This window comes from Cupressus sempervirens, chromosome 10, assembly GCF_028749045.1.
Source record: "Cupressus sempervirens isolate cs-2001-9-10 chromosome 10, ASM2874904v1, whole genome shotgun sequence".
NCBI lineage: Eukaryota > Viridiplantae > Streptophyta > Pinopsida > Cupressales > Cupressaceae > Cupressus > Cupressus sempervirens.
In genome coordinates, this window is record NC_143127.1 from 886,559,029 (window position 1) to 886,571,185 (window position 12,157).

General features: G+C 36.1%; 1 protein-coding gene across 6 annotated transcripts in view; it reads right to left on the reverse strand.

The window, feature by feature from the left end:
* LOC149536833 (ARM repeat superfamily protein) overlaps positions 1 to 5,506 on the reverse strand; it is a 245,597-nt gene extending 240,091 nt beyond the window's left edge. The window contains exons 1-2 of one of the 6 annotated variants that reach the window (XM_089804937.1): positions 5,240 to 5,506; positions 4,710 to 4,783 (exon numbers count right to left, since the gene is read on the reverse strand). In XM_089804937.1, coding sequence (XP_089661063.1) covers positions 4,710 to 4,763 — 54 coding nt within the window. In that variant the 5' untranslated portion in view covers positions 4,764 to 4,783; positions 5,240 to 5,506. Of the gene's footprint in view, positions 1 to 4,709; positions 4,784 to 4,909; positions 5,156 to 5,239 lie in introns of those variants that run through there. The other 5 variants (XM_089804939.1, XM_089804942.1, XM_089804940.1 and 2 more) reach the window with 5 other exon arrangements.
* Positions 5,507 to 12,157: the final 6,651 nt, after the last annotated feature.

The window sequence follows — 12,157 nt, forward strand, 5'->3', positions numbered from 1 at the left end:
CATGGCATTAGACGTCAGTTCACCACACCTCACACCCCTCAGCAAAATGGTGTTGTAGAGCGTCGAAACCGTACCATCACAGAAATGGCTAGGACTATGCTAGAACATAGAAATGTTCCCAGAAAATATTGGGCAGAAGCAATATCCACAGCTGTCTACCTTCTTAACCAGTCACCCACCCTTGCAGTTAATCATAAGACTCCTGAGGAAGCCTGGTCTGGTCGCAAACCTAGGATCAACCATTTGAAAGTTTTTGGCTCTCTGGCATATGTATGGATTCCTGATGCCAAACGCACTAAGTTGGATTCCAAAAGCCAGAAACTTATGTTTACAAGATACAGTCACACACATAAGGCCTACAGACTGATTGATGTAAATACTGATCGTTTAATCTTCAGTCGTGATGTTGTGTTTGATGAGGAATTTGGACCATTTCCGCTCTCTGACTCCCCACCACATTCCGAGATTCAGTCTTCAGCAATCTCTGACTTGGGTTCTTCTATTTTATATGAGTCATCTGATGCTACTGATACACCACCTCAGTCACTTCCAGATAATACAACTCCTACTCCTGCTTCTCATCCAGCTATTCCGTCAGCATCTGATATTGGCTCCTCGACTCTTCGGCCAAAATGGTGGGCTCAAAGGATTAGTGATCTTCGTCCTGATGAACTCATTGAGGGTAGAACCTCCAGAAATAAGAGCCTTCAGCACAACACAGTTAATATAGCTCTTATGGCCAACATCCACAATATCCCTGAGCCCCAGATATATGCAGAGGCCAAAGGAATTCCAGAATGGGAACAAGCAATGGATTCTGAGCTTCAGAGTCTTCAAAAGAACCACACTTGGGTTCTTTCAGATCTCCCTCCTGGGAAGAAACCTACCATGCAGATGGTACCTTGGACAAATACAAAGCTAGACTTGTTGCTCGAGGATTCACCCAGCGCGAAGGCATTGATTATGAGGAGACATTTGCACCGACAGCCAAGATGAGCACTATTCGCATTCTTCTTGCAATTGCAGCTCAGTATGGTTGGAAAGTTCATCAGATGGATGTAAAGAGCGCCTTTCTCAATGGTGAATTACAGGAAGAAGTCTACATGACGCAGCCCCTAGGTTTTAAGGTTGCCGGTTCAGAACACAAAATATGTAGACTCCAGAAGGCCCTCTATGGTCTTAAACAGGCCCCTAGGGCTTGGTACATAAAGATTGATCATTACTTGGTTGCTCAAGGATTTCAGCGTAGTCCGTCAGATAGTAATCTATATATTAAACACTCTGGTAATGATATTCTTTTTCTTGTTGTCTATGTGGATGATTTGATCATTACTGGAAATTCAGAACATTTGATTTCAGAAATCAAACAGGATCTATGCAGAACTTTTGATATGACAGATCTCGGATTGCTTCATTATTGTTTAGGTATTGAGGTTTGGCAGACTGACAATAGTATTTTTTTGTCTCAGTCCAAGTATGCCAGAAGTTTGCTTGATAGGTTTCGAATGCAGGATTGCAAATCTGCCTCCACTCCAATGGAGACTAGTCTGAAATTGTCCGCACAATCTGTTTCTCCTCCTGTAGATGAAACACTCTTCAGGCAGCTAGTAGGTAGTCTCATCTACCTTACTACTACTAGACCTGATCTCAGTTTTGCAGTCAGCTACATCTCACGGTTCATGACAAACCCCAAGACTGATCATTGGATTGCAGCGAAACGTGTGTTACGCTATGTACATGGTACTTTAGATTATGGTCTTCTTTACACAAGGAGTACTACTCCTCAGCTCAGTGGATTCACTGATTCCGATTGGGCCGGCTCAGTTGATGATAGGAAATCTACTTCTGGCTATGTGTTTAGTATCGGATCTGCAGCAGTTACTTGGACCAGTAAGAAGCAACAAGCACATGCACTCTCCTCTACAGAAGCAGAATATAGAGGAGCTGTCAAGGCAGCTTGTGAAGCAATTTGGCTCCGGCAGATGCTTGCAGATATGCATATTCCTCAAGCAGGTTCGACTTCTTTGTTTTCAGACAATCAGGGCGTACTCAAACTTGCCAAGAACCCAATGTTTCATGAACGAACCAAGCACATAGAGCTTCATTGCCATTACATCCGACAATTAGTAGAAGATGGATCTATTCAATTACGCTATGTTCCTACCTCAGAGCAATCAGCAGATATTTTCACTAAACCCCTTGGTCCTGACAAGTTTGTTAAATTCAAGGGATCTATTGGTGTAGTAAATAGATTGAGCATTAAGGGGGGGTATTAAAATAACCTTCATGTTTCTTTTTAATGCTCACTATTATATCTTATTATATCTCTGTAAATATTAGAATGTTTCTAATATTTAGGTGTAGTCTAGAATAGAATGTTTCTATTCTATTTGACTCCCCTCTTTGTATATATAGATCAGTTTGATCTCTGATTAATTCATTCAAGTATTCTGCCATTTACATTTGTAACAGTTGTTTCGACTTAAAAAACTTGCTAAATCTTAATTTCAATCTTCTGGTATCCCTGCTAGAATCTGTGAATGGTGTAATTTGCCCAAAAATTTTGAGCATTTGTTCTTGATGTGAAAATGCTTCTCTCTTTGGTCTATTTTTCTTGGTGAGTCTAAATGGCCTAGGATTGTAAAGATGGTTTGTGTTGGTCTAAATTCTTGCTGGTTGTGTGCAATGTTTTTCTGTGGAACTTAACATTTTTCAGTTTGTTATTACTAATGAAACTTTTTGGCCTGTCTAGAATAATACAAATGAGGAACTTTTCCAAGGCAAAAGAAAGTGCCTTGCTGAGTTCAATAGTGAGCTCACCTGGTTGTGATACAAGTTTTGTAGGAGTTGATAAAACAATCACAAGAGTCAAGGGTTATCTGCAAGCAAAACATCTATCACACAAAAGCGATCAAGCAAAGATAATATGCTTTATAACAACTCTAGAATTCTATATTGATTGCACTATAATGAACTAGGATACATTACAATGAATGAATGACTTGCTTAATAGAAAGCAGGAATATTAAAAATACCCAAAAGCAATTTCAAACTGAAAATAGCAAACTAAAGCTATACATGCAAACTAGAAGTACATGATATGCAAAAGGTAAAAACTGGAGCCCAACCAGACTAGACTAACCTAAATTTATGCTCAACCAAGTGAACTTGACCTAGAGCATGAATGTGCAAACATGTGCTCAATTATGCATGATGATATGTATGAGAATATTCTTGAGCAAGTGCACAATTCGTTAAAGCAAATGTGTCTAATACAAAGAATATCGATGCTCTAACAAGTTTCAGCTATCGTGCACATTCCTAAAGACAGATTCATGATTTTGTTCAAAAAAGATCTTATAATAGTCGATAAACCAAAAAGATCAAAAGTGTTCAATTCTTCCCTCAGGAAGAGATAATCTGAACAAGGAGGAGCTTGATATCTTAAAGGATTTCATGGCCAAGCACAACATTCAGAAGCCCCCAGAAGTGAACAAGTTCAGATCTAAGTGTATTAATAAAACTTGTTACCAACCTGTGAGAAAAGATGTTGACTCTGCTGACACGATGGATTATTGAGTGATTATTGTGAGGTTTGCAATGATTATTGTGAGGTTTGCAATGATGTTATAGGTTGCTGAGGCCTGAGATATTCTCCACACTGTACTGCCAGGATAAATGGCTTCTGCATGTTATGTATCTCGTATATGATGTTAATGTTTTCAGGAGCTTGATATCTTAAAAGAATTCATGGCGAAGCACAACATTCAGATTCCAGAAGCCCCCAGAAGTGAACAAGCTCAGATAGTGAATTAATAAAACTTGTTACCAACCTGTGGGAAAAGATGTTGACTCTGCTGACATGATGGCCTATTGAGTGATTATTGTGAGGTTTGCAATGATGTTAAAGGTTGCTGAGGCCTGAGATACTCTCCACACTGTACTGCCAGGATAAATGGCTTCTGCATGTTATGTATCTTGTATAAGATGTAAATGTTTTCGTAGTCTCCTCTGTATCTAGCTTCAGCGTGATAGTTTCTAGAGTCTAGTTGTGGTGAACTGCTGAACTCTGCGCCTCGTAATGTATTTTCTCTGGTTTGTGCAATATTTCAATATTTAAAAACAGAATTAATAACAAAATAAAATCTGGTCTACTTAGTACACTATTTTGTGCACTATTTTGCTTTTGAGGAACATAGTTTATTTTCTAAAAATACACCCATAAACATTTTACGTTACCAAGATATAAGGATACCTACAAGTCCCAAAAAGTGCAAGAACTTAAACCAGAAACTGTGTCAGTGTGCACAATTTCCGAAGAGTGCAGGAACAATTACTACCTGAAAATGCTTCTATCTGCCGTAAAGCTGTAAAAACTCAAGAGACGAGGATATGCACTGTACTCAATATGTGGAAGATCAATTTCTGGGGTGAATTCCAACAAGCTGTGGTCTAAGTGCAAAGGAAATATATAAGTGAGTGACCCAGGCTCATGTCCTCCCACAGCAATAAGGCAGGGCTTCACTATAGCGACATGTGGAGATATTGTGAGATATTGATTATGGACAAATCCAATCGTCCCTATGTTTATAGACGTTAAGAATACAAGCAAACCTTAGCTCTGCAGTGTTAAAGGTCGCCCATAACCTTACCCATTATTTATCAAACAAAAAATTACTAAAATAACTTATTTAAAAGAAAAAACTAACCTGCGGTGAAGGAGACGACAAGAACCCCAGCAACTCTTCTACTTCAGTGGCCATGGTTATCGGTAACCTCCAACCTGCAGTCGAAACAGACGCCCATGTCAGATAATTTTCACTACTCCAACACGAGAATGTTCGTATATAGCATGAATAAATACTAGAGTCATTCAAATAAATTGCAATTAACTGCAGAGGATACGTAACTTGGTTCTAGATAACGAAACCCAAATGTCACTTATTATATCATAAGAACTCCCGAATTCCGCAAAATGTTTAAAGTGCGACAAGCTGTTAGATATTACTATGATTGCAGGGAAGTCACTAGAGTGACTGGAACCTATGCCTAATACTTTCTAAATATTTACACTGTCTTTTAGCACGAAAGGGCTGCCTTCCCAAGGGTTCGTTTTAGTGTAAATCGTTTCGGGAAAAGGACTGTTCACGGATGAAAATCGTAATTTATAATTTATTAAAGATTTCAAACCGTACAAAACAATATCACTAATGGAAACGAAATGTCGAAAATTTCTTACGGCTTATGGCGAAGCTGGGTTGAAGCGGCTGTGCACTTTGCAGAGGCCAAGTTAGTGATGTACTTATTACGATCTCAGCCTCTTTGGGTATTCTTTTACTGGGCTGGATGAAGTATATGAGATTGAGACAGTTTAAAAAGCAAATCGGTTGTGGATTTAGGAAGGTAAAAAAACAAATTGACGACCCTACTCTGATTGGTTTGAACAGGTTGTCACAATGGTACAATTTATTCTTCTTCCCAAGCGCTTGGGGAGGAGTGTCCACTTTTAATGACAGATTTATTTATTTGTTAGGAAGGTTTATGAATCTGATACAAGTCCACACATGCACTTTTTCAGCGTAGAATCAAGGATTGAGGGGTATCGACACCGTCAAAATCACCCACATCACCCAGTGCATGATCCTGGCCTCATCCCCTATGATGTTGAAGGGGTCTTTGCACTCAACAAGACTTGATACTTGGTGGGCTCTTTGTGAGCCATTCAACTTCAGCAGTACACCAAGGGCCTTTGACTTAATGACAAATTTCATATCAGATAATAATTTATTTTTATATATTACTAATTTTTAAAATATATATATATAATAGTTATGATAGTAATATATATTAATAAGTGTGACATAGTAGCGTGTATTTGCTTAAATTAAAAAAGTTTAATTAAGTAAATTAATACCTACTATAAGATAAAACAAAATTTAATAATAATAAATATTAAAATAATTATAATTAAAAAAATTTATAAATTATTTCATATTTAAATAGAGTAGTTCATTAAACATAAAAAAATAATAAAAAGATTAAAAATTATGGTTGTATTTTTGTTGGTTAACAATTTGTCTTCTTTAAATTCTCTGGTTCATACTTTGACTCTTAATTTGTCCAATAGTACTGTAAAGACAAAGTGGTTAACAAAAGAATGGGTCAGTGTAGTAATCTAGTAAAGACCTCAGAATTGAAAGGTACAGCTCCCTTAAAATGCAAGATTTGCAATGAATTTGTTTTTGTAAGTTTTCGAGGTATGCTCTTAAGCAGAGAGAACCTGTTTGTTTATCGCTACAAACAATCCAAGCGGTCTTTAAATCTAACTCCTAAAATGCAATCTATTATATATTGGATGATGGATCTAATAATGCAAGATTATCTACCACAACACAAAACGGGGAAGGTGATTAATTTAGCAATGCCCAGATTGCTAAGGTGATTGAGATTTGACAATACTTGGATTGTCCCCTTTCAGAAACTTCATTAATCAAATCCCAAACTTCTCAAACAATTTTTTAAAAACACATAAATTAGTGTGCATAGCACAAGAGAATGAAGTGATACTTGTGCCGAAAAAAGTAAAGCTTACAATCCACTGAGACAAATGAAATAAAACCAAGTTTATTTGCAATCTTTCAATTTCCAATCACAATACATTCATCCCAAGTGCTCTGCTACAACTAAATGAATACCAAGATCAAAATGTAGATTTAGAGTCACACACAGTAGTCCCAGCTGTAGGGGTTTGCCCACAGAATAATTTTGTCGATCCTATTAAATTCTTAAAAAGTTACATATATAGGCCTTTTTTAGAATGGCCTGTTACATTTGATGATTAAATTGCAAAGAATCTCTGAACAAAGGATGCTAAAAATAGGACTTGACTGGTTCATCATCTATTACAAAGTCTAAGCCTACTGAGAAATTGCCAAAAATGGCTACAAAAGAGAATATGAGAAAGAAGAGAGGATGACTGTTGTTTGAGAGAAATCAGAGCATCAAGCTTTCTTTGGGGTCATAGCCTTAGCTCTATATGCCTTCATTGCATCAATTACTTAATCTAGTTTGTCGACACCTAGGATTATGATGTTATTAGCTTGAATCATCCAGTAGTCATGCATCTTTGTTAGCTCTTCCACTATGGCAACCTTTGATTGTAACTTTTCCAATGCTCTTCTTAAGATGGAATCCACTAATGAAAGCTCCTGGATCTTTGACACCTGGAAGTTGACTAGATCAATGGCTTCATTGACAAATGCTAGGAATTTGGGTTTCATTCTTTCAATGTCCACCATTTTACCATTTCTGGATACATAAGATTTCATATGCAGTGCCTTTAAGTATTCAAAAATCTTTTCTATGACCTTCTATACTAAATCATGCATATCCTTAAGCCCATTGCAGATCTTACAGAGCTTTCCACTATGAACTCTAATGATTGCTTCCAATGAAGCAATGGTTATTAACCTGTTTTGAGGATACCAAGAGTCATGGCAACATTGGTTTTCATGTCAATCGACTCTTGCAACAAGGCCAATTGCTTTGTCAATCGACTCTTGCAACAAGGCCAATTGCTTTGTCAATCTATTTGATGCTTTGTGCATGATAGTTTGATGACTAGACACTACCTCCCTCAACCTATCAACATCTAATAATAGATTTTTAAGATTCTCGATGAGAGGGGGACCCTAAGCCTCCATTTGATCAATCCATGAGCGGCCAATTTGACTAAATTGCCTTTCCTATTGTAGCTTTAAAAGCAAGTTCTTGTTCTCTTATGCACTTGGATCAAATGTACTGGTAGAGGTGTTCCAAGTGCATCTCTGATGTAGTTCATTAGTTCTTTATTCAAGGCCTTGAGTACCTCTTTCTCCACCCTTAACTCTTCTAGTTTGTCCTTTAACTTTCATTAGTTGATTTCCATATATTAACCAAGGAATCATGCACAAGAATACCAATGTCGACCATTTTGATTTGAAAGTCATTGGTAGTGAGCTCATGGAACTTGCCCTCTTTCTGAGGTTCTGCTATCTCCATTAGCATATGACCAATAGAGAGATTAGTGGCCAATGTTGTTATAGACTTTTGCTACTTCATCTTCTTTGATTATGGCTAAGAAGAAGTTGCATGCATGATGAGGTCCTTGGATGGGGTAACTTCCTCATATCTTCGCATTTTCCAATCAATGGTCTCTTCCAACCATGACTCAGTTGGGAGGACGTTGATTGCCAACTGAAGGGTTGTGGGATCAAAGAGCTTCCTTGCCACTGGGGATGTCTCCTTGCTCTGAGTGGTAGTAGGGAAAGCAGTCACCTTAGTAACTGAGAGGGCCAAGGTATCACCTATTAATATGCATTTTGTTCTTGACTATCCATGGGATAGGTTGATGACTTAGATAGGGGAGGAAGGCTTGGCTACTGTTAGAAATGGAAAAAGAAATATGTAAATAAGCAATACCAGGAAAGAATCTAAGAGAGTTAATGCATGAAAATATATTACCATAAGATAGGAGAGAGAAAGCTTCAAGATCCAACACCATGAGACAAGATATTTGAAAAGGGGAAAGCAAAGAAAACCCCTTGTGACATTATGAATGAGGCATGAAAAGCCTAAGCAAAGAGAGAGAGAGAGAGAGAGAGAGAGAGAGAGAGAGAGAGAGCAATCACTCATACAATAATTGAGAAGAGGAAGAAACCTCATGAGAAATGAGAGAGAGGGTCATCTCTTAAATAGAGATGAGAGAGAGGAGTTAGAATGTAACTCCCATGTCTATGAATGCCACCATTCATAAGTGTGTGAGGCCAAGTGTGAGATTCCTCTCAAGGAGGAATAATCTAAATTACAAATTACAATAAATATTTGTCCTCACATATTCCACTAGATGACAAAATAAGATGTAGTGGAAAAAGGACAAAAAAAGAAATATATTAGGATACCTTGGCTTATATCCTAATATATTATAACAATAAAGAAAGGAGGTCTAACCTTGGTTTATAAACACACCAAGGAAAGATTACAACTTCTAACACCCCCCTTTAATCTTTACTTGGGGTAATTATATCAAGGGGTATTAAACCCATAATTTACAACAATCTGCAACTTAATCTTCAATATGAAGTAATTTGATTGTCTTCAAGCCATATGGTACATTTGCAGATCCAAGAGAAGTACACAAGTTCTTTGAATGTGATTAAGTGGAAGCATAGACACGTCTTCATATGTGAAAAATCGAGAAGGTTCCTTGATGGATCACTTGGAAAAAAAAAGGCAGAGAACAAAAAACAAGACAACTATCCACAAGTAGAATTACATTGAATGGTCAAGTTAGTAAAAAAATGAAGTTATAATAATTTAATCAAGGAGGAACTAAGAGAGATGAGGATAAATGAACGTGTTCACCAACATGCAGTGGAGTTAACATGATATCAAAAATAAGTCATAAGCTCAAAATGATCATAATAGATGCAATAAATCTCTCATGAAAGGAACATACTAATGCACAAATGACCACAGACAAGACCAACTAATGAAACCTGCATCAACATTGCATCAATCACATGGATATAGACAGTCCACTAATGAGTCATCCCACTACAAGTGAATGGGTCGCGACTCCATCACCTACATGACCCACGATCTAGGCAATAAAGTATGCAGAACATTATCACATTGTATATTTATCAAAGAAATATAAGAGAGACAATAATAAATAAGTAGAACATGTGCCTCAAGCACCAAATAATTCAAGTTACAGTTTTTCCAAGAATGATTGTCGATGTGGACCAAAGGAAGGGTTTATGAGGAGTAACAACATATTGCCTTCAAATAAGAAATCCATCATGGACAAGCAACATCATTGCCACGAGGAAAAAGATCAACATGGGTCAAAATAACTTTCTCAAATAGAGTCTCCAATATTGGAGTGCTCCAAGATATGGTAGCCTCGTCACCTATACACTAAAAAATGAGCAAGGTGTAGGAAGTCATACCATGAATAAATCAAAACTAGGAGCATACACCAAGGAGACAAAGAGATTGAAATGGGAAATCTCCATAAAATATCATCCTCGCATTGAGGAATAAAGTGGAACAAATGGAGGGAAACTCCATTGAAGTAAGTGCACACCAATTATAGGTTGGAGGGGTACTCCACGGGCTAGATAAGGCAACTACGAGTTAGTTTAAAACTATTGGGTCCACCATAGTTAACCTTGAAAAAATTGGCTCCCGATGCAACTTACACAAGATCAAATAAAAATCATATAAAGCAATGGTATAAAACCATAAACTACTACCATGAGCATAAAGAGATGCTATAAAAGCATAAAACTGCAACCATGTGCAGATAGATCAATAAAACATAGTATAATTAAATCAAATCATTAAATAATGAAGGCAATAGTGTAAGATAACTCATAAACCTGAATAATTTGATATAAGTAGAAATATTTGGAAGAGCAATAAGCATAAGTTATTAGTTAAAGTCTCCATGCAAGGTGAACATGGGTATGTAAACTATTTGAAGGATTTGAAATAATTAAAGATATTTACTTTACACAAGAACATACACATCATAATCAAAATAGCTTGTATATTTATCTTGGTATATATGTGTGCACCCATATATACTTGAATAAATATACCTAAAAAATATTATAGTATGAAATTACACAAGTACAATTATTAAATCATAGCTTAATGATAGAAAAATGATTTCCCCCTTTGTTTTTTAGAATAATCACCTTTATGTTGAATACCTTGGTTCAAAAATATAATCTCAAAGTAATAAGAACATAAAGTCATGGGGCTAGAAAAGATCTCTCCTTTTTCCTCATAAGTATGCCTCCAAGATTGGAAGTGTTTCAAAAAGTAAATTTTTTGAAATAAAACATTAAGAAAGATATAACTATGTGCATACAAAGGATGGCATAAAAATTATTTTTAAAAATGTCCCATTTCTATATATAGAAAGAGATGTGTAAAACCATAGTATAATTGATAGTGAGACATACTAATCAATACTTGGTGAAAGACAAATAATCAGTGAAAATTGTAGCTATAAATCATCCGAAAAGGTATAAGTTACAATGAAATTAATATACCCTATTTAACATTTGGTGCAAAATCTAGCAAATAAATCAGATTTGTAGCATCCTTTAGCAAGTTCTTCAAACAAACAATAAATGCAATATGTGTTACGCATATATGAGAGTTTGAAATATTTAGTTTCATTTTGTAAAATTAATATAGGCATCCTTATATAATATATAAACTAATAAGATATAACCTTCTATTGAAGTACTCCACCAAAAAATGGTGTTTCCTACAAATAATAATCAAAATGAATGTCTTTTCATATCATTTAATTTAATCTATAGAATTAATGAAAAAATAGAGAAAAAGATAATTTTTTTAAAAACTTAGATAAAAAGTTTTTAAAGTTGCAAGTGTACTACATGCTCTCAAGAGTGCATTTCTCAGAATATTGAAGTGTACGCACTATGGGGCATTGCCATGGCAGGATAGTTTGCTGGTAGCATTGCGAGCAATGAATGCCAGAGAAGTAGTAGAACAAGTCCTTCCCCAAGTTGACAGGATGCTAAGAAATGCTAAACATGCATCCTGTGATACACAGTTTACAAAGGAAGAAAAATCAGAGAATATTGATTAGGAGGTTGTCAAGCTGTTGGCAAAGATAGAGAATGCGTGACAGCGAATACTTATGGAAAAGGCAGAATATGTAGCTCATTATAAAAAAATGTAGAGAATAAAATTAATGATAACGTTGCATGTCCAAAGAATAAAAATAATGATTATAACAGAGAGTATAAAGAAACGTTACAACTGAATCTATATATAGAGACAGGGGAAAACTTATACGATTTAAAAAACTTAAGTGTGAAGGATGAATAAGAAAAACCTTACAACTCGCATAGTGTCCAGACTGATACAATTAAGATAATGGAAAAATTGTACTCGTTATGCAGGCCAATTGTAACAATAGCAACATGAGGCTTTGGTAGAGGCTTTTGGTAGAGTCAAAGAGAAAGATAACACAATAACTACAACCCAAGACCAAAATTACAAATCTGGTTCCACCGAAAGCTTAAATAAAAAGCAAAAGTAAAAGAATCGAACGAAATTCTGTCGTGTG